Genomic DNA, 22,428 nt, shown 5'->3' with positions numbered 1-22,428 from the left:
CCCACTGTCTCCACTGCTGGCATTTGCGCCGTTCAATGCCTGTGTAACAGCCCGTGGGAGCGTGAGTCCTTTGGTCCAGTCGTGAGCGATGTATTGGTGATAAGGGTCATGGGAACTCTCCAGCTTCTTGGATCGGATGTAGCTGAGCATAATGCCAAACGTGAAGAAACTGAACATACCTACCATCAGTAGAATATAAACCATTCCCTGTGCTTGGGGCTGGGCCTTAGGTGTAGCTCCACTCGTGGGGAGCATGGGCTGATAGGCAGTGTAGTTCCCAGGGAGTCCTGGGTCCTTTGAACCTGAGCCATTCAGACAATGCTGAACGAAGGAGAGCAAGAGAGACTGCAGCTCTGTCCCGTTCAAGTGCAGCATTGCTGACCTCTGCTGGTCGTAGGAGGGACTTTCAGTCGACTGATGATTGAGACCTTGGGTCATTCCAGTCAAGAACACACAAAAACAAGCCATTTAGAAGACGGAACACTGACAGCACAAATATTTAAACATGTAGAGACACCCAGTAATGGGCCCAACCTCTCTGAACATTCCCTGAATGAAAAGTGGTAGCTCTTGTGGCTCTTAAGTATTCTGACTTCTGAGTTTACTGACCTATATTAAAAAAAGTGTTACTTGTCCAAGACAAATTTGCAATCTTAGACAAATATGGAGAAATGTAAAACTGAAATACCTTCTGAAAAGCTGTTGGTAATGGCAATGGCACTGGTTGGAGTTGATGGTTAGCACTAACATAGAGTACTGGCTTGATGTTTCCAGATCCCATTGGGGTATGAACTGCATGGTAATCTGGTTCCACATACACTTACACTCCAAGCCAGCCCCCATCTCTCTCTCTCTGTCTCTCTCTCCCTCTCTGTGTAAGACACAAACCTCTCTCTGTGACAGAAACCGAGAAAGCTAATTCATGTCAACAGGTTTAATGAGACAGATTATATGTCAGAGGTCAAGGTGCTTTTTGGTTTACTTTTTGTAAACAGCTGGATATTATATTTTGGTTCAGTTACAGTCATTTCACAACCTGTGTGGTTATAACTCACTTATAGTGGTCGCCTTAGCTACGGTCACCTGGTCGACATGCATTCAAGTGGTCAGGCATGTCAGTATGATCAGCTTGTGTTCATGTCTGATGATTTTGGTCAGGTACATCTATATGGTCAGCTTTTGGTCAGTATGATCTGCTTGTGTTAATTTCTGATGGTTTTGACTGAGCTCGACTAGTCAGTCAAGGTTAATGTTTGGTTGTGGTTGAGCTCGACTAGTCAGTCAAGGTTAATGTTTGGTTGTATTTGAGCTCGACTAGTCAGTCAAGGTTAATGTTTGGTTTTGATTGAGCTCGACTAGTCAGTCAAGGTTAATGTTTGGTTGTGGTTGAGCTTGACTGGTCAGTCTGGGTTGATGTTTGGTTGTGATTGACCTTGACTAGTCAGTCTTGATTGATGTTTAGTTTTGTTTGGGCTTGACTGTAGCTGGAGAACAAAGCTGCATTCAGACAAGAGGGAAGTGGCCACACCACTGGGCTACTCAGACAAGATTATATTACAGGAGCAAATCACAAATCACCTCCAAATGTCCTTCTAGCTATCCCACTGCTCTTCCTGTGTGTTATCTTTCAAGGCTAACCTCCAGGGCCTCTGCATTTGGCAGAACATTCTGCTTTTGAAAGAAAAGATACAACATAGTACATTGTATTGTCAGTACTCTGCATGATAAAAAAAAAAGGAGTTCTTTGGATACTCGTAATATTCTGATGAAATATTGTTCACTAAAAATGTTTAGTGTAATCCTACAAAAAACTGATTAATGTACTGTGAATTGATTGTTGTGTTTCAGAGAAATACTGGCTCTGTTGTAAATGTTTAATACAAAGTCAGATCCGCTGTCATACTCAAAAGAAAAAGGCCTGAAATAGTCTAGCCATTTGGTTTTATTTTGTCTTGCTCCATTCATGACAGTTGAAACTCTACCAAGTAACCCACTGCAGTGAACATCGAGGCTAGGTCTAGATCACTAGATCATTTCATGACCTTGAACATACCACGACATGCTTAGCCAAACTATACGCTGATCATTCCTAATGAGGCTGTTCACGCCAACTGCAACTTAGCCGGGAATAACCATCATGTCTTTCAAGCACACACTCTGTTGCATCTTTGTAGCAAAATGGAACGTCAGCGTGCTGAGATCACTTTGCTGCAACTGAATTAAAGTACTTTGTAAACAGCATTTATTCCTACATAATTCTAAGATGTATTAGCATAGTATTGCAGTGGTAATGTTTCCTTGTGACAGTAGAGTTCTTCAGCTTTGTTTACCTGTAAGACAAAAAAAATGAAGCAAGTTGTTTTGAAAAAAACAATGCAAAACAAAACAAAAATGATTTTTGTAACATGTGTCCTAAGTTAATAATAGGGAAAGTAATTTAACTCATGATGACTCAAAGTTATTCACAATTAGCTGTCTACACTCATATCTGCTGAAAATCAAGTATATAAAATAACATTTATATCATGTGAGAGGATTTCTAAACAAACTCACAAAAATGGCATATTACTCCATAAGTACTCCATCACATTTGTCCTTTAAGTGCAATGGTCTGGAAATGTCAGAAGATTCAATGAGTTAATGGCAAGGAATTAAATGACAAGTGTTGATGAGGTAGAAATGATAATGACTTAGTAAATGGAGAGTCATCAGAGCAAATGGAGAGCATATACAATAGGTATATTTCAATTCACAAATGAAAACAACTCCATAGTATAAAGTAACATGGACAGACAGACTATATACTGGCTCTCACTCATTTAGTAGGGCCTTCTTCTGGGCCTTAAGGGCTTTGCGGGCATCCCGAGCCTCATGCTCTGCCCAGATCTTCCGGTAGCAGTAGATTAGCACCACAAACATCCACAGTTGCAGTACTACAATCAGCACGTACATCATTATCTCTGACACCACCGACAGCATCTCTCGATTGGCTAGGAGGAGTAGAGGAAGTTGCACTGCTGAGATCTTATCCACAAATTAATTTCACTTCGACAGACAGAATGTTGAGTTCAAGGTTAATGAATACTTTTAGATAGCAACTTCATGGGCCTCCATTTCAAACGGATAAGGATCAGAAAGAAGCAAAAAGAATTGTGGGCATTTAAAAGTATTAGCGCATTTATCTCTATCACATGTACAGTGGACATAAAAAGTATACACACGCCATGTTCTTGTGATGTAAAAGAATGAGACAAATAAAAATCATGTCAGAACTTTTTCCACCTTTAATGAGACCTATAATGTGAACAATTCAATTGGAAAACAAAGTCTTTGAGGGGGAAAAATAAAAAACTCACAATACACTAATACTTTGTAGAAGATCCTTTTGATTTTATTACAGTACTTTTTGGGTAAGAGTCTATTAGCATGTCACATCTTGATGTGGCAATATTTTCCACTCGTCTTTGCAAAAGTGCTCCAAATCTGTCAGATTGCGAGGACATCTCCTGTGCACAGCCCTCTTCAGATTACCCCACAGATGTTTTGGATTCAGGTCTGGTCTCTGGCTGGCCCATTCCAAAACATTAATCTTCTTCTGGTGAAGCCATGCTTTTGTGGATTTGGATGTGTGCTTTGGGTCGTTGTCGTGCTGAAAGGTGAACTTCATCTTCATCCTTTTAATGGATGCCTGAAGGTTTTGTGTCAAAATGGCTTCCGTCTTGCCACTCTACCCCATTGCCCATTCATATGAAGAATATGGGAGATTGCTGTCACATGTAGCACACAGCCAGTACTTGCCAGAAATACCTGCAGGTCCTTTAATGTTTCTGTAGGCCTCTTGGAAACCAGTTTTCTTCTTGTCTTTTCTTCAATTTTGGAGGGACGTCCAGTTCTTGGTAATGGCCCTGTTGTGCCAGATTTTCTCCACTTGATGATGACTGTCTTCACTGTGTTCCACGGCATATCTAATGCTTTGGAAATTATTTTGTACCTTTCGCCTGACTGATATCTTTCAACAATGAGATCCCTCTGATGCTTTGGATGCTCTCTGCAAACCATGGCTTTTGCTCTGAGATGCAACTAAGAAAATGTCAGGAAAATCCTACAACAACAGCTGAACTTTATTTTTGATTAATCAGAGTCACTTTAAATGATGGCAGGTGTGTAATGACTTTTATTTAATATGAGTTTGAATGTGATTGGTTAATTCTGAACACAGCCACACCCCCATTTATAAGAGGGTGTGCACATTTATGCAACCAGGTTATTGTAAGGGTTTTATTTTTCATTTTTCCCCTGGAAGATTTCAGTTTGTTTTTAAATTGAATTGTTCACATTATAAGTCACATTAAAAGTGGAAAAAGTTCTGTCATGATTAATCTTTGTCTCATTCTTTTACATCCCAAAAACCTGCCATTTTCATAGGGGTGTGTAGACTTTTTATATCCACTGTATGTGACATGTGATATCATTCTGGGAACAAGTTACAAAATAGTCCAAATATACAAACAGCATAGTCACAGGAACAGAAAAAATAGATTAATTTCAAGACTGAGTTCAATAAACAAAGCCATTAAAGACGGTGAGATATTTAAAAACCAAATGAGCCTCTAATTTACCTTCAGCCACCACAATAAGCTCCACCTCCTTTTCCACTGTGATGTATTCGTTATCCTTGGGGAGGGAGAGGGTGCGCTGGAAAGTGCAGCGGTAGGTGCCTGTGTCGTTAAAGGTGACATTGTGAATGAAGACTGCTCCGGTCTGTACATCCTGAGTCCCCATTGTTCCTTGCCACTCTAGCCGGTCAAAAAAGTGCTCATTGAGAATTTCCAAGTGTGGGTGGTCATAGTGAAAGATCTAAATGGAAAGTAGAAGAGTGCAGCGTGTCTATAATAATCCCTTAATTATTTATGTAATGAATTTAACAAAACTGAACAAATGGATGTCAGTTCATTTTCATGCTTCTACCAGAAGGTTTAGCCTTTCTACTTGTGTGTACAGTGGGGAGAACAAGTATTTGATACACTGCCGATTTAGCAGGTTTTCCTACTTACAAAGCATGTAGAAGTCTGTAATTTTTTATTATAGGTACACTTCAACTGTGAGAGATTAATTTGCATTTTATTGCATGACATAAGTATTTGATCACCTACCAACCAGTAAGAATTTCGGCTCTCACAGGCCTGTTAGTTTTTCTTTAAGAAGCCCTCCTATTCTCTACTCATTACCTGTAGTAATTGCACCTGTTTGAACTTGTTACCTGTATGAAAGACACCTGTCCACACACTCAATCAAACAGACTCCAAACTTTCCACAATGGCCAAGACCAGAGAGCTGTGTAAGGACATCAGGGATAAAATTGTAGACCTGCACAAGGCTGGGATGTGCTACAGAACAATAGGCAAGCAGCTTGGTGAGATGGCAACAACTGTTGGCGCAATTATTAGAAAATGGAAGAAGTTCAATATGACGGTCAATCTCTCTCGGTCTGGGGCTCCATGCAAGATCTCACCTCGTGGGGCATCAGTGATCATGAGGAAGGTGATGGATCAGCCCAGTACTACACGGCAGGACCTGGTCAATGACCTGAAGAGAGCTGGGAGCACAGTCTCAAAGAAAACCTTTAGTAACACACTACGCCATGGATTAAAATCCTGCAGCGCATGCAAGGTCCCCCTGCTCAAGCTAGCGCATGTCCAGGCCCGTCTGAGGTTTGCCAATGACCATCTGGATGATCCAGAGGAGGAATGGGAGAAGGTCATGTGGTCTGATGAGACAAAAATCTAGCTTTTTGGTCTAAACTCCACTCGCTGTGTTTGGAGGAAGAAGAAGGATGAGTACAACCCCAAGAACACCATCCCAACCATGAAGCATGGAGGTGGAAACATCATTCTTTGGGGATGCTTTTCTGCAAAGGGGACAGGACGACTGCACTGTATTGAGGGGAGGATGGATGGGGCCATGTATCGCGAGATCTTGACCAACAACCTCCTTCCCTCAGTAAGAGCATTGAAGATGGGTCGTGGCTGGGTCTTCCAGCATGACAACGACCAGAAACACACAGCCAGGGCAACTAAGGAGTGGCTCCGTAAGAAGCATCTCAAGGTCCTGGAGTGACCTAGCCAGTTTCCAGACCTGAATCCAATAGAAAATCTTTGGAGGGAGTTGAAAGTCTGTATTGCCCAGCGACAGCCCCGAAACCTGAAGGATCTGGAGAAGGTCTGTATGGAGGAGTGGGCCAGAATCCCTGCTGCAGTGTGTGCATAACCTAGTCAAGAGCTACAGGAAACGTATGATCTCTGTAATTGCAAACAAAGGTTTCTGTACCAAGTATTAAGTTTTGCTTTTCTGATGTATCAAATACTTATGTCATGCAACAAATGCAAATTAATTACTTACAAATCATACAATGTGATTTTCTGGATTTTTTTGTTAGATTCCATCACTCACAGTTGAAGAGTACCTATGATACAGACTTCTACATGCTTTGTAAGTGGGAAAACCTGCAAAATCGGCAGTGTATCAAATACTTGTTCTCCCCGCTGTATCTAGTTCAGTGGAAATACTGTGAAGTTTTGCAATAGTTCAATTGGTTTAGCCAACCAGGATTGGCAGATTGAAGGCATGCTTGGAGACAAATGTTGCAAGAGCCAGTCAGTATAATCCCTACTCACATGGACATACTCGTCCTCTCCAGTAGGTTTGAAGTGCCAGTCCACAGTGGCGTGGGCGGGGACCTCTTCTCTTCTCTTACAGGAGATACAGCCCAGTAGGAAGCTCTCCCCGGCCACTGCCTCAGTCATGGAATCCACCTCGGCACAGCCCCCATGACAATGGGACACTTGGGTAACAAGGGAATCATGGATCCAAGGTCAGAGTACAGGAACAGTGCAATTAGGGTTCAAAAAGGGAAGTGCAAGGAAGTAGCAATCTAATGAAGATTATATTTTATAAAGAGGCAGTCGTAAGGCCAAATAACAAACCATATTTGGTGATACAGTATAATATTGTATAAGATAATAACAAAGCATAATGCAATTGTGTAGTCTAAAAAAAGTGTAGGCTACACTATTAGGTCAAAACCTGCATTAGGCCAAAACCTTATTGTAATTTTAGGCAGAATATTTGATATTTTTGTTACCAAGTTCTAGGCTACTGAAATTTTGTTATTAAATGTGAGAAAACTTACCACAAAGAATGAAAACCAGGAATGATGACATTAATTCTTGTAGGCATATCATTTTTTTTCTTTAAAAAGTTTAGACCTTTTGCCTGCGATTAAACAATAAAATCCAATGGTTTTTGTTTACCTTCCACGAGTTTCTTCTGTGACTGAAACGGAGATATTTCTATTTTCTTAACAACGTCATTGTTATTTACTATTTCCTTCTGGCAACGTCTAAATCCCACTCAGGGATAACACACAGGTGACAGCTGGTTTGATATTTTCATTCGATAAAAAAGGTATCGACGTTACTGTAAGAGCAATGAATTAGTTGGAGGTTATGACTTATTTACGCTAATAAAACAAACCGACGCAGTTTTCACACTACACTCAACCGCATGTCCGTTCCTATTTTCCAACGCTATTTTTAGACCGTGTGAATCCCTGCCTGTATTGAATGTTTAACAGTTTTAGTTCACCGATATTAAAGCGAAATTTGAGTTGAATTCGAAATGCATACATAAGGTTAGACCTTCTAAAGAAATTATACCTACGATTCCGTGTAATCCTAACCATTGAGGCAAGAATACGAATACTGTTTTATCACTGAATTTATTAAATTTATATTTGTTTTGAAATAAAGAGTTTCCTATTTGATTAATATGTTGTTTCATGATAAGTCTGGGTTCATTCTTTGCCATGGTCCCTATTTTGGTCACAGCTATATTGGCTACAAAGTTTTTCTATGATTTGTAACCATCCTGTAAGATTCCCTGCGAAAATCCAATTAGGTTTATGAGAATTGAAGATAGACTCCTATAAAAAAGCCAAAATACATATAATTTTCACAGATAGTTTAAACTCTGAAATAAAGAGAAAATTATAAACAAAGTGTTTAAAAGAAAATGTGACAAGCAGTAGGCTACATTTTGTGAAATATGTAAAAATGTTTTGCAAATTATATGCATTACAAACACGCATAACGCGTGTTCAAAAGTCTGTATAACGTGTAGAAAGGACAAATGTGATGAACAACGCTGTATGTAAATATTTTTCCGAGTCATTGTATCAGAACATCTAGGCCTACATTCTCTTTGGGTCATGATCCACCCACGATGTAACGAGGCATGCAAATCCTTTGGTAGTTGTATTTGCTTGTCACTACACAACACGAATTGCATGTCAGAGCGTCACGAAAGGTTGGTGAAGTTTTAGGTAAATAACATATAACGCAATTCCAACAACAAGTAGCCATTGCCAAAATTTCATTTTGGTGTCAAGAATGTTAATATTAAAGTTAGTTATTGTATTTTATTCTTTTCAATTTCTGATAATTTACATGTGCCCAGTAGATTTTTTTCGACAATCCGCCTGGTGCATATACAAGGTTGTGAGCGAAATGTAACAGATCGTGTCACCAGAGGCCCTATCTGTTATCAGGATCATATGACGCTCAATGTCAAATAACTTGGAAAGACAAGGCTATTGCAGTGTAAGGTATGGGTCAACAAAATAGACATTGACTGAAGGACATCATGACGAAAAGACCCAAAGAGCATACAGCCTCAGGGTCTATTAACACAGCATCTGTCACCTTCCTTGTCCTTCAAATGTCTATCAAACACGTTATCAGATTTAAATGTTTTATTTTATTAATTCTCAGCGGTGCCATTAGCTTTACAATGTTCAATTTGATAGCTACAAGCAATCAACAGCTAATCTGTCAGGGACTGTATGTTATTTCTACTATGTTTTGGATGCAAGGACATTCGTATTGTGACACACTTCAACTTGAGGGTTGACAATATAGGGGGAAAACTTTCCAAGAAAATATTGACATAACGCAGTGTTATATGTAATGTGGTACACTGGTTTCTGGGGATGTAAAGGGGCGTCCCTTGGTTGTTTTGCTTTTACAACGTATGTAGTAAATGCACACCCCTTCCCCTATTTAAAACCACACACACACCGGTCACATTATTTTTAGACACGATCAAGTTTCTAGGTCCCTATTCAGCGAAGGAACGCGTTCAGCAACACAACTATCCGTAACCTGCGCCGGCTGCATTAAGTCGCATCCTTGTTGAGTCGTTGGCACATGGAACTGGACCTCTCCCAGAATTTATAAGAGGATGTAATTCTCTAAACCATCGCGGGAATTTTGATTGCTGTAACTAGCTGTTGGCCAATTTACTTCTCCTGGATCATTGTGTATAGTAAAACCGAAGCTCGAAGAAAACCTGTTAGAGGAGCACATTTTACAAGCACAAAAATTAAGGTATGGATGTATATAGGCTATACTCACAGTGGGCACATGCCAAATGAAGACGAGCCGCCTGGCTGCTCTAGAGTTAACGTTTTTTCTGGTGTAAATGTTGTCACTTGTATGAACACTGCCCTGTCTTTGCGCGAGTCTAGAGATGCCCCACTCAAACCTTGACCAACCAGCCATTGCATTTTCATAGTAACCCCTACTGTACCCGAATTTGCTAGACGTAAGCTTTTTAAAAACGCTTACTGTTAGCAATTTATTTTCTTGTCCATTTTGAAACTAAAAGATTAATACCTCGTACTTTGTCAATATTTCCTTTTACTTTCAGTTTTCTACCATAACAAGGTGCCCTGGTCATCACCCAGAAAAGAGTGGGACTGTGGATATGATATTATCTGTGCCTGAAATTAATCAGCACAAAGAAGCCAGGAGAAGATAGCATACACATAAACCGTACATGTCATAACAATGGTAGGCCTGTTTGACCTACCATATAAAGGTGAGAGCATGACTAATAAAATAATCTATGATATGAAATATGATTAATAATAATTTCAATATTGTAATGGTTGCTTTTACTTTTGTATTTAGTCGTTCTTATTCTTTTTGTAAAAGCCCAAGCATGGTTTATGTCATTATTCCGATAGTACAGTCTACATTGTGATCACAAGATTGCGCAATAAGAAAATGACTGTCTTTATTATAATTATTGTACATTGCTTAAACAGCTCCCTTGGTATTAAGTCACTAACTGAAAGGCATTAACAATATATATTTGTTGTCGCTATCCACGTCACTGATATTCTAGATTTTTTTGTGTTGATCATTACACATTTAACTGAAAAGTATTGCCGTTTTAAACCCACCGTTCTTGCTTCCTTCGATTCGTCAACAAGTGATTACCAGAACCCGTTATTTATTCTTAGGCGTTCTAATCACCAGACCAGACTATACCATACTTTTAGGGGTAACTCTTAGCAGATATTAGGTCGTTTCTTACGTTTAATGTACAAATGTATTATTTTGTAACATTTCAATAGCAAATATGTAGATGTATTCGATGTGTGTTGAATGTGGTATTAATTGTGGGAAGTAGTGAGGAAATATACGACTCTATATTATTTCGATACACGATATAGTGGTTTGCGCCGGCTGCATTAAGTTTTTTTTTTTTTTTTTAAAGTTCTGTTGTGATTCCGTTTTTCGGTTCGATCGTATAAGTTATTTAGCCAAGAAGTGGTAGACTCAAACATGTATTATCGATGTTTAGGACAAGATAGACACGTGTCAATACATACCGGCAAACAAGGTAGCTAGCGTTAGCAAGGCTGCTAACGTCTAAGTCAGATCAGCAAAGCAGACGACACTGCAAACCGTTACGTTAGTTAGCCGGTACCTAGCTAGTTAGATGACGACGACGTTAGCATAGCGAACCTAGCTAGCTAAGGGTGATGTCAGTTAGCAAGCTTTTAGTACAAGTAGTTAGCTACCTAGACAAATGTCGGAATGAACAATAAGGTTGACCGCTGCTAGCCATGTACCACCAGTTGCTAGCTTAGTGTGTATAGCCAGGTAGCTGACGTTTGCTACCTTGGTAGTTTGTCAAATACAGTTTTGCAAGTGCGAGCTGTATTGTTGGCAGCAGGAGTGGAGGGATTTACTTTTTTAAAAGGATGCTGCTGATGGGATCCTGTGAAAAAGTGGATTTTAATATCACGCCTCGCACCGTGGCTCGGCTTGTTTTTGAAGCTGAGCAAGATAATCGAAATGGGGGAAATTCATCAAACGGGAGGTACGTTAGGACCTTGAAGTTTAATGTAACGTAAAGACGATAACGTTTGTTTGTGTTGTCGGCAACTTCGTCTGAGATGCTTTCTGTATACTTTATTAGATTCGTTTGGATAATAACGAATGTGTGTTGTAACTAGCTAGTTAACGTAACGACCAAATTAATCGAATTAAGATGGCGTGAATAGTATAGTATATGTTATGCTTCTTGACTTTAAATGTATTGGTTGTTAACCATGAACTTTCTAACTTGTTTGTGGAGAAGTTGACGTGGTGTACTTGCAGCATTCAACCAAACGATAACCTTTCGGCAAGCCTGAATTATGATCCATACTGTAGTCAGGATCCTATTTTACACAGACATTAATGTCATACAGTTTGGACTGGATCCAGGGTACAGTAATGTTGCACTTATGTGGACATTTTGGGATGTCTTCTCAGATTTGCATTGTTTAGAGTCCATCTTTATCTCTGCGGTGTTTTATTGCAAGTTTACAAATGGCTGTGTGAAGCAGAGTGAGAAGGTAACAATACAATGATTATAATGGCATGGATTGCTCTGAGCAAACAGGAGCATGCCAAGATTGACCTTGTTCAAACAGCTAAGGAAACACGCTGTAGGGCCCGAGTATAAAAATTTACGATTGATCCGTCATTTCTTGGATTCGTATCTTTCGCTAAATAAGCTTCTGCGCATGTGCAGATCACTTTGTGGCAATGTATTTTTTCTCAGTACGCTCTTTACGTTTTAAGCTAGTTGAAGCTCGTCTTCCCTGTCCTCTCTTCTGTTGCTGAATTACCCCCTCCTTTCATGTTTTCCCAGGCTTATCTGATTTGATCTACGTAATATCCCAATGTGGCTCACTATTTCGCATCATATTTTTGAGCGTCTGAGATAAAACGGACAAAATAAGAACCTTAACAATCACATATTCGAACATTTAACAGCTTACATGGAGTAGGAAAACAGACCAGCTGTTCAAAGTAGAGTTCTGTCACTCAGGAATATGTCAAATAGCAGAAGGCTAGTTTTTTGCCAGTTTTATTAATTGTACCGGTCAGAATGTTATAGAACACTTTATTTTACTTTCAATTAAGTAACTTGTCATATGACAAAGAGTTTAGTGTGTTAAGTGTGTATATGAAGAATAACTACGAACAAATGATGGATCTGCAGCCATAGCAAATAATATTGTCGATCTCTAGTGGCCTGTGATCTGAGCCTAAGATGGTTGTCTATTCCTTTGAACTTTAGAAAGGAAGAAGGGAATGTTGATGTCGGAAGTTGAAGTGGACCTTTTATATTTCAAGGAGAGGAGATTTTTTGAAGTGCTTGTTGAAGTGGACCTTTTATATTTGAATGAGAGGAGGCATTTTGGTTGTTTGTCCTGGTCTTTCAGGTGGCATAAATAATAATTTTACATACAAATTTAATTTTTAGTATTTGCTTTGATTATCAGCATTTGGGTAGTGTGGCCTAAGATTTTACTGACTTAATACCATAAGGAAGCAAACCTTCCAAATCTGCCTCAACAATTTCCAACCAAATAATGCATAAAAAGCAATCCAAAACCACTTATATTGGACAGTTAATATATATTGCCCATTGAGCTGTCTCTAACAATCAATAATTCAAGCGGTCTCTGTCATGTAATACTGTACTTCCTGATACCATTTGAGAATAGCTAAACCAATACAAATAAACATCATGTTTCAAAGTATTGTAACTGGGGTCAGGTTTTGTCCAGAAAATTGAGTTTACAAAATGTAAAACTCTTTTTTTTCTTCCTGTGTTTATTAAGAGAGAATTAGACCAGCCAATACCATAGTCTCTCTTTCCCTCAGCCCCCTGTTTCAGCCGGACGTAGATCGTTATCTCTACCACTGCAAGTTGAACTGTTGCAATGGTCCGGCTGATTATGAAACGGCCAGCTCTATGAACTTGGTCCAAAGGAGGAGGGAGATCAGCCATATCAACGGAGAGAGAGACATTGGACAGAGGGAGAGGTGCGGAGGAGGATGACCGTGATAAACAAAACCACTGACCACGGACAAGGCAGTTAACACGCCCCTCACTGCGTGAAGTGAAGTGTTTATTAAGCAGAAGGTTTGAGGGAGAAGACTGCATCAGACGAGGGCCCCACCCCTGGCTTCCAGCTCCAACATTATTGACCGGCTTTAACAGAAATAGCTGTCACCTAGCGCAGCCATGTTATTTATGCACTACCACAGAAAATAAAACCTGTCTTCCATGAATGGATCTTTCTTACAATATTGTCCGGAAGTCACCGGAAACCTGAGGTATGTTCACAGTTGTTAGGCTTGCAACATACGATCGATCTGGCAGAAAATGCGATTTGTGACGTCACACTAACTTCCTGTCTCAGCATGACCGCTAGCAGGAATGCAACTTCCTGGCTTGTTGTCAGCATCGTTTGTTTCACCACAGCAAGCCTTCATCTGGCATTTGGAAGTGAAGCCGTTGGTCTGAAGGAGCTCTTAGAATGAGGACTATGTCGGCGTCAAACACCGGACCAAAAGGCTCAACAGCCCAACACATCCCCACACTGAACATCCTCCCCCCGTCCTCAGACACCGAGGCCTGGTCCCGCTCCCCCAGTCCCAGGCCTCCTCGGCGCCACCACCGCCCCCAGCGGACCAAGGCCCGGACCAAGAAGAGGAGTGACGAAGAACACAAGGACTCTCCCAAACCCCGGTGGGATGGAACTGAGGAGGAGGGAGCGGAGCGGGTGACAGGGAGCTCTGCTCCTCAGAGAGGCCACTCGCCTCGCCTGGCACCCCACGAGGAGGACGAGGTCCTTGGCCCCACCCTGGATCTCCTACTGCCCCCGTCGTCTCGCGTCTCCCGGTCGCGTAGCTCGTCTCCTGGCCGGCGCTCACGCTGGTCTCTCAGGGGTCTGCTCGGAAAGGAGTCTGATTGGGACAGCTGCAGGTCAGTTCTCTGCTCCCTCTCTTCTTTAGGGCTGCCAAGGCATTAGTGAGCAGCTGTGCAGACTCCAAGGCCCATCATCTAGAGATGGGCTACATTATCTATCTGTTAGCTACTGCACTTTGGTTTTAGGCCTCGTCGTGTACAGAGTTACAGTAGTGAACTGTAACCCAAGGGACTTGATATATTTAACCATAGACTAGTTTACTAATCATAGATTATTCCTAGATATTACATCAGACTAGTAGGAGGCTGCTGGTTGTGACGTCTTGTATGACAGAGAACAGGGTCACTGATATGCGAAATGTCAGTGCAGTTAGAGATTACAGTGGTGTTTTGAGTAATGGGACACCACAAGCCAACTATTTAGAAAGGGCACAGCGGACAGGGCTTATTGGGTAAGCCCAAAAACGGCATAGGCAGATTATACTGTTAAAATCCTGGTGAGGTCCAACCTGGGTTATGCTACAGTTTGATTTGGTCAGACTCAGGCAGTGACGTGAGATCAGGTGCATCAGTCTCGGTTGACGTCTCAGAGAACCAGCTGCCAATCACAATATTGAGTTACTACCTTGCTTTCTATTCCCTTTTCAAAATTGAGAGAACACAAAATCAATGAGAAGGCTTGAAAGATTGTAGACAGACAAAATGAATTTCCACTTTCAAATGTATTCCAAAAAATGTATTTCAGAGCCAACTCTATGCACAATGACTGTTTAATAATTTCCACTGAACATTTCATAAAAACATATTTAAAAGATTAGTGCAGATGTAGCATTTAGTTACAGAGTGAGTTCGTGCTGTGAATCCTTTACACAATTCAAGTACATTTATTTTCATAAAATCTGAAGAGGAAATTGTTAAAAGCGAAATAAAGCTGAAAGAAAACGAGAGGTCTGTCTATAGCAGCTGAGAACACAGCTTGGTTAGTCACAAGAAGCAGGGAGGAGGGGTTTGTGCTCCGCTTATCCTGCTTAGAATGCATGACATCACCGCCAGCCAATAGGAACCCCTGCTTTGTCTGATGATGTCACCTCTGTCCAATGGGTGATGCTGCAGAGCCTGCAGTGTGCTCTGTGGGCCTGTCAAAGGGCCTGCCAGGCGAGGCAGAGGGTGTTCCTCTATCTGCTCCACATGAACAGCTGTGCCCTTGTCCTTTTCATTTACCAACCAATTTTATTAACTATGGTTTTTGTTTTTTACATGGGCCTCGGTAAGCATAAGGCAGCCGCTCAGAGTGGACAGATAAGAGACAGAAACAATCCAATTCTCTGACTTCTCAAACACTGCAGAATGCTTCCCCTATGAGGTTGGTCCGCTTATTAATACAGCTACATACTTGTCTAACTAGCATGTTAAACTAAATTACTTTCCACCAGTTCCTGACGTCCCTGGTTGTGATTTTCAGATAAATTGCACGCAGGTGACGTGATCAGACTACGATAAATAACACGCAACTAACTGGTGCCTTGGGAATCACACCCAGAATCCTTCAATTACAAGCACCATGGTCTATGAACCGAGCCCTTCGGGATCAGACAAATCCAGAAATTAAATATATATATATTTTTTTTTATTATTAGGAGGTTAACTGAATGTATTGCATTTAGTGGAAACCCCTTTCCCCTAATTTGACATTTGTTATATCATAGTAAATAAAAATGCAAAAAGCATAAGTGATTTTATTTTCTGTGTGCATCTTTGTCAGTCAATTTGTGTAGCTTTTAGTGGTTATAATATTACGGATTAAAAAAAACTTTCTCATAGATTAAAATGCTTTAACAAAAAATTATTAATTACCAAGTATGCTACAACCTGGCTGAACTATTTCATGATTATCTGTCTCAGTAGTGAAATGTGCACCACAGAGACAACGCCAAGACAATCTCCCATCGTCGTTTGCTGGTGTGCACTTGAATTGAAAGGTGTCTACATGCATATATAAGGTGTTTAAATGTGTTTTTCTCCAGACTTCGGATATTGCCTGATGTGATTAAAAGGAGTTAGAAACTCCAATTTAATTGTTTTATTCACTTTTTTATTACCAGTGTGATTTTGACCCAAAAGAAATGTATAGGGCCCTAAGCATTTTTGTTTGATGGATAGAAAATTATTTCAATTGAAACATAGATATCTGAAACTACAACTAGAAAATATGATTGACCTATTATATAAAAATATATATTTAAAATGTTGCAGGATAAAACATTTGCGATACAACATAATAATAAAGACACACACACACACACACACACACACACACACACACTATTTTTGTAAATATTTATAAATGGCATGTTTTCTTTTCTCCAATGATAAATGTGTACAGTTTCAGTAAAAGATTCTGTACAGTGCCAAATTGTACCAACTGTCCCTGCCCGCTGCCACACCACCAACATGTTCAACAACCAGGCCCTTGTCCTTTAGCCTATTCTCATCATTACGAGAATGCACAGTCCTTCCTTAAACATTACCCAGCTCATTTGATACCTCTGGTTATCATTGTTTTTGTTGTCTCATGAAATAACAGTGTAGAATGTAATCATTCACGGTTGAACATCCAAATGGGAACTAACAACAATGGGTTAATCACAGTTAGTCGAATGACCTCAAATGGCTACGGTGTTTGAAACAGAGGATTTTCATTGGCTCTGAATGACTTTCAATGCATTTGGATATTCTGGGTGGTAACTGGGCTGATTTTCCATCTTGAGTGTCAAGCGGTCTGATGTACAGAAATGCTAGATATGTTGTGTGAGGCATGTTCCTACAAGATTGTGTATTCACACCAGTCATTCTCTTGGTAGTTAGGCTAGATATTATCTTTGTTCTGCTTAGGTAAGCATTTTCATTGGAATAAACCTTGGAGAGTTTAGCAGGCCTTTTGACTATCTACTAAGCTTTGTTGGTTGAGGCCAGATATGTTCTGTGTTATGAATCTGAGTTGTATTCCTTATGGTTTAGAAGCACTTGTGCTCTGTCAGCACTTTTGTGATATGATACAGCATGTTTTCCCAAGCTCTTACAAAACACTGTCGGCAGAACGTCCTTAGCAGTAGCACTGGAGCAATAGTCTAAGTGATGAGGATTTCTTCCAACATGTAACCTAGTTTCAACTTTCAGGTATCAACATCAGTCAATAAATCAAGATCTATTACATCGTAACAATTTCATTTCCTTTGACAGTTTAGCTGATCCTAATAAATGACAAACGTGACACATTTCCTAGTAGTCTGTCTCAATACATTAGCTGAGGATGAGGCTTATAATGTGTCCTGAGTAGCTGGATATAGCAATGCCTTGGATAAGAACATCTGCTAAATGACTTGGATGTAAATAGTTGGGGGAGGGTGGATCTTTTCTCCAGGTCTGTCAGTGTTGAACGAATGCTTGCTGACTATCTGAAATCCTCACATGTACAGTAGCTTCTTCCTGTGTTCCTTTCCCCTAGGCTGTGTTTTGTGTACAGGTTGATAAATATTGGCTCTAGATTTGTTTTAGGCTAACCGAGGTGAATGGAAGACTACTGGCTGATACTACTGTTGTTCTCCCGGTCTGTTTAGACTTGACCTGCTTGGCAGACTCCTAAATACCAATTGGCACTCGCACCATAGAGATCCTATTAAATTACTAATTCTAGTTCTAATTCTATGGTTTCGACCCCCATTCACCTCTGGCCACAATCTCAGTTGATAATCCACTGTCACCACCCTGCAAATCAATTCTCTCTACTGGACCAACCTGTCTTTGTGTCTCTGTATCCTGTGTCTGAGGTGTTTGTCCCACTTCATAAATTGTGTATAGATTAAAATGGACTTGTTGACTGCATTTTGGCTCCACTCTCCCACTCAGCAGAAGGGCGCCGCCACCCTAACATTTCTTTCTGCTAGAGAGTTTGGAGCTTGTCCTCACCTAAATTTGCTGTGCACATGCCTAAAACACCAATTGGATAATTAGCCCAAAGACCATTGATCTCCTTCCATTGACTATCTGCCATGCCAGGCTTCGGTAATAAGTGATTTTGTTTTAAATGCATTTGGGCCAGAAATCTGAGTTTTAGAATCCCATCTTTCTTGCCCCCTCACTATTTTCTTTCTGTTTTTTTCTTTGCCTCCGTCACCCCCTGCCATATGAACTGAAAAGATTAGAGCAGCCACTCCTGGACCTCAGAAAAACAGATTAGAGGGAGGGGGTGGGGGATCTGAACAACATTATGTACTCTAGCTCTAATCCAGAGATGGACAGTGTGATTGAGGGTTAAAGGATTGGGTGGATTTTGGCAAGGTGGACACTGCACTGTTTAGATCTGGATAAATTACATTGAGTCAAATAAGCAGTGTTAGCAAACGGTCTGTCGTTATTGAATTATTCCACTGTTAGACCTTAACTATAATTGTCTCAAATGTATCTGTGAATTTAATCCTCATTCATAACCTTAACCAGTGTCTCCAATATTGATATGATACAACGCCAAATACATTTTAAAAACGTAATTTACTAAATGTTATGGAGTTCTCCCAGTTACTGCTTCTGTACATTCGTGCATGGCCTCTTTCTAGTGCCGCCTCCGCCCCTCCCCCTGCCGTCTCCCTCTTCTGTCTGCTTCCTGTGAGTTACGTACGGATTACTTATGGTTGCAACGCTTGGTTGTCATCGGGTCCCATACACGGAATAGGAGCGGAGCCGAGGTGGGCTGGCTGCCTGGCTGCGATGGAAGGATGTCGATGATGATGTGAAACGGGTCGCAGATGAATGGCGCTTTTCCATTCAGGGGCCCCTGTGCGTTTTTAGATCCGGCAAAACGGACATCAGGACGGCAAGTGTAGCGTCGGCTGGCTCGGCGCAGTGCACGCAGGACCGGTGCCATATTGATACTCACACAGTTAAGCAGCGTGTGGACCTAACGTCCAAATTGGAAGCACCTCATGACATGTTCGAGTAAGTGACTTGTGGCACTATTATTCACGTAATAGGATACTGCCCTCGGAATCCGACGTTCGTTTCTTAGATATTCTCGAAAGGTATGCTGCAGCTTTCATTAAGTAATTGGCGCTACTGTCGTATCACTGTAGGTGGGAATCTGGGAGGGTCGGCGATTTGAGGGCAGTCAGTTATTGTCTAGAATGAGGTGGGCTAGCGAACAATGTTTATTATAAATATGATAGGAGAAGCGTCGTTTAATTTGAATGACTTCTTGGGCATGGACCCGATTCGGTAGTCAGCTATCTGATTAATTTACAACAGTATTCGTTAGTCGTTATGCAGGTATTACTCCTATTTCCCGTTGTCGGTACGAGTTCACGGGAGTCGCATTGTAACCACTACGGTCGTTGTTTATATTATTTTGCCTGACATGCGCTGTTAGTGGTAGCGTCCATTGTGGGTTAGATTTTAATTTGTATGCTGTTGGATGAAAGTAATGTTCTAAAAACGCGCTAGATAAAATCTGTGCAGTATGGTGGTAGCGGATTGACAGTCATTTGCATTTCGGCATTGCTCTTGGTGGGATTTGGCTAGTTTGTAAACACGCTGACAGAATAGAACACACTCTTGAATAGTGTCCTGCTCGGTCACACTTTCCGAGTGACGTGCACTCAACAACAAGCTTATTAGTGTAGGTAGGTAGGCCGGTTGTACGTGGGCTAGTGTAATTAGGCTAGTGTACTGTGTGCTGAATATAATCGCTAATGTCCCCGAATCCTCACCTTACTGTTCTGCACTTGAATAAAGTTTAGACTTCCTAAATGCGCACCCTTATCAGCGCACGCCCTAAGTATTGGGCCATTTTTATTTAAATAATTCACAATTACCTATAATTAGTGGGTTATTTATTTCACAAGAGTTGTTACCCTGGAGATGACGATATTTATCCTAACCCCCCCCCCCCCCCTTCTCTGGTGGTCTCCCGGACAACTGTGAGTCTGACCAGTGGGGTTTGAACACATTTTGGCAGGAATGAGAGCCAAGAGTTGGAAGACAGGGCCAATACAAGGAAGAGGGTGAGACTTATACAAGGAGAGGGTATGGTTTGAAACAACACTGGAAGAAAAGAACTGTGGAAAAAAGAGGGCGATAGATTGTACAGGAAGAGGGAAATGGCAATGGAAATCCTAAATGACTGAACACGACAAACTGGGCAAACTGCTGCCGTTGAGGTGTACTGTAAATGCTTGCGGCTGCATATCCCGTTGTGATTACTCAGCGCCTGTGTAGGTTAATAGGTATTCTTTGAGAATAATTAACAAAACAATCAGATGAGCTCACGGTTTATCGAACCACTGCGCTGTGAGTATTACAGGCACTCTAAAGATTTTGCTACTAGTGTGTCTGGCACCAGAACCGATTTGCTATCTGATAAATGGAATATTCCTTGTCACCCTGTCTTGGAGATGTTTGTGTGATTGGTCTTGTATGCCCGACTCATGTTCTCCCGTGTGTGTGTCATAAGACAACATCTTTCTGTTGGAAGAGTCTGAGAGTGTTTGTAGTTAGTACAGCATGATTCTGAGAGTGAAAATAGAAGTTGGTTGTCAGTTTCCACCAAACTGTGAAAGAAGAACAAGCGTGCAATCATGGCAAGTTTTGTTTTGGCATCAATACAGCCATTTTCACCGGGCCATGACCATGATCTAACTCTTAACATTGAGATTGACATATGGCGGCATTATAAATTCGACCTTGTCTCTGAGGTCGTGATGTTTGCTAGAAGTTATATACAGTGTGGATTTGAAGGCATAAGAAATGTTGAAAAAAAAAAAATGCTCTCAATGGGGGAAAACTCTATAGAATAAAAAAAGTGTCCCTTATCCCATAGTCCTATCGGTTATTGCTGAAGTGCTTTGGCGTTAAGTTTGATTCATAAGCAACACCTACATGTGTATTTCTAAGCAGAGCTTTTGACATTGTGTTCCACTATATATCTCCTACCAGGCCTAAAGCCTGAGTTAGGATGACCGCGTATAAACTGACACGTTGGGCTAGTCCAAGCGACGTCAGTGGGAAAGTGAAGGTTAGCGTTTCTAAAGTCGTTCCGGTGTGCTTCCGTCCTCGCTGGCGCAGGAGGGCTGCCTGTGGGTAACTTGGTGCCAATCCTGATTGGGATCACACCCCCTTGCTGACCACTAACAACCCCTCTCTTTCCCCCGTCTCTTTCCAGCACCGCCAGTAACTCCCCGCGCAGCACCCCAGGCAGTTCCCCATCCCTGCGGCGCCGGGTCTTGGGGGGTGGGGGGGGCGGCAGGACCAGCGATGCAGAGGGCGGCTCGGTGGAACGCCCCGGGGAGCGGGGCGGTTCGGACAGCCCCCTGCCCTCCTCCTCCGCTGCCTCTGCCTACCCCATCGCCTCGCGCCACTTCAGCCGAAACGCCAAGGTAAGGTCGCCCCCTTGCCCCGAGGGTGGGCCGCCACGGACCGGCGGAGTGGCTGCGCTGCTCTGTCCTTCCGCCTGGTTGACCGTACGCCTGGGCCGCGGTCAGGGACCTTGTCGAGCTGGGCATCGCTGCGGATGGAGTCGTCTCGAACCCAGCCGACATCCGTCCTTTGTGTGTCAGAGAGGCATTTGTGTTCTGTGTACTAGAAGGTTCTGCTGTGTTGTGCCCCGCCGAACACATTGGCGCATAATGGAGAGGTGAGGACAGATGTGAACCCACGGGATCACGGCTGTGGCAGACTGCCTCAGGGAGGGTTAGACCGAGTCAGTTGACTGTGTACTGATGGATACATTATGTAAGGCCTTGTATTGGTAAGCCATACATTATGCATCAGTCACTTTGACGATTGACACGCACAGCAAGTTTGGGAAATTAACAGAACTTCTTGATCTGTTTGTTTTTTCAATAGTTACTCTGCCCTTTTTTCTGTATTACATGAATTTAAAAGCAGTGTTTTCAAATGGGTATAGTCCTAAGCTAGAGTCTGTGATGATAACCACCTTAGCCTTCAAGTATTTGCCGTACAGCTGCGTCATTGCAGCTGGTAGTTTACTTTCGTGAGACCATCAATGATCTGGTCAGCACAAAGATTCTAGAGGCAGGAAATCAGACTGCAGATACCTTTTTTTAAAACTCTACCTACAGTACCAGTCAAAGATTTGGATAAACCCATTCACTTGAATGGGTTACGGTGTCCTAACATTTGGCTGGTATTGTACCTGCACATAATTTTGGTTCTGAAGGATCGGGCAAAACGGACATCAGGACGGCAAGTGTAACGTCGTCTGGTTCGATGCAGCGCACGCAGGACCGGTGCCATATA

The 22,428-nt window shown here is 41.6% G+C and overlaps 2 protein-coding genes across 8 annotated transcripts in view; one reads left to right on the top strand and one right to left on the bottom strand.

Annotated features, from left to right (window-relative positions):
• Positions 1-1,924: 1,924 nt before the first annotated feature.
• On the bottom strand, positions 1,925-10,366 carry si:ch211-225p5.8 (uncharacterized protein LOC555567 homolog). Of its 3 annotated transcripts, none has more exons than XM_010905361.3 (6): positions 10,304-10,366; positions 6,675-6,841; positions 4,620-4,857; positions 2,816-2,990; positions 2,554-2,611; positions 1,925-2,330 (listed from the first exon to the last, which is right to left on the bottom strand). In XM_010905361.3, exons 2-5 carry the CDS (start codon positions 6,801-6,803, stop codon positions 2,566-2,568), a joined length of 588 nt encoding a protein of 195 aa, XP_010903663.1. In that variant the 5' UTR covers positions 6,804-6,841; positions 10,304-10,366; the 3' UTR covers positions 1,925-2,330; positions 2,554-2,565. The 3 variants fall into 3 exon arrangements, with proteins under 3 accessions (XP_010903663.1, XP_010903661.1, XP_010903662.1); XM_010905359.4 differs by lacking the exon at positions 10,304-10,366 and adding an exon at positions 7,190-7,944; XM_010905360.4 differs by lacking the exons at positions 2,554-2,611; positions 10,304-10,366 and adding an exon at positions 7,190-7,943.
• Positions 9,352-22,428, top strand: part of gramd1a (GRAM domain containing 1A) — a 31,361-nt gene continuing 18,284 nt past the window's right edge. For 2 of the 5 annotated variants that reach the window (XM_010905364.5, XM_010905362.5), the window contains exons 1-4: positions 9,352-9,443; positions 9,766-9,936; positions 13,071-14,178; positions 21,332-21,545. In XM_010905364.5, the coding sequence (XP_010903666.2) occupies positions 13,730-14,178; positions 21,332-21,545 (663 nt within the window). In that variant the 5' untranslated portion in view covers positions 9,352-9,443; positions 9,766-9,936; positions 13,071-13,729. Of the gene's footprint in view, positions 9,444-9,765; positions 9,937-10,613; positions 11,230-13,070; positions 14,179-18,774; positions 19,114-21,331; positions 21,546-22,428 lie in introns of those variants that run through there. The other 3 variants (XM_010905363.5, XM_010905365.5, XM_010905366.5) reach the window with 3 other exon arrangements.

The sequence above is a fragment of the Esox lucius genome, chromosome 20 (genome assembly GCF_011004845.1).
Source record: "Esox lucius isolate fEsoLuc1 chromosome 20, fEsoLuc1.pri, whole genome shotgun sequence".
Taxonomy (NCBI): Eukaryota; Metazoa; Chordata; class Actinopteri; order Esociformes; family Esocidae; genus Esox; species Esox lucius.
This window is presented reverse-complemented; position numbering and strand designations above follow the sequence as displayed.

Bases quoted from the DNA above. Each gene is read 5' to 3' on its own strand.
- si:ch211-225p5.8 (XM_010905359.4), bottom strand. From the start codon at position 7,241: ATGATATGCCTACAAGAATTAATGTCATCATTCCTGGTTTTCATTCTT. The intron at 4,858-6,674 runs GTGAGTAGGGAT...CTTTCCATTTAG, and splicing joins GAGAGGACGAGTATGTCCAT to ATCTTTCACTATGACCACCC. The intron at 2,612-2,815 runs GTGAGAGCCAGT...TGACATTTCCAG, and splicing joins AAGAAGGCCCTACTAAATGA to ACCATTGCACTTAAAGGACA.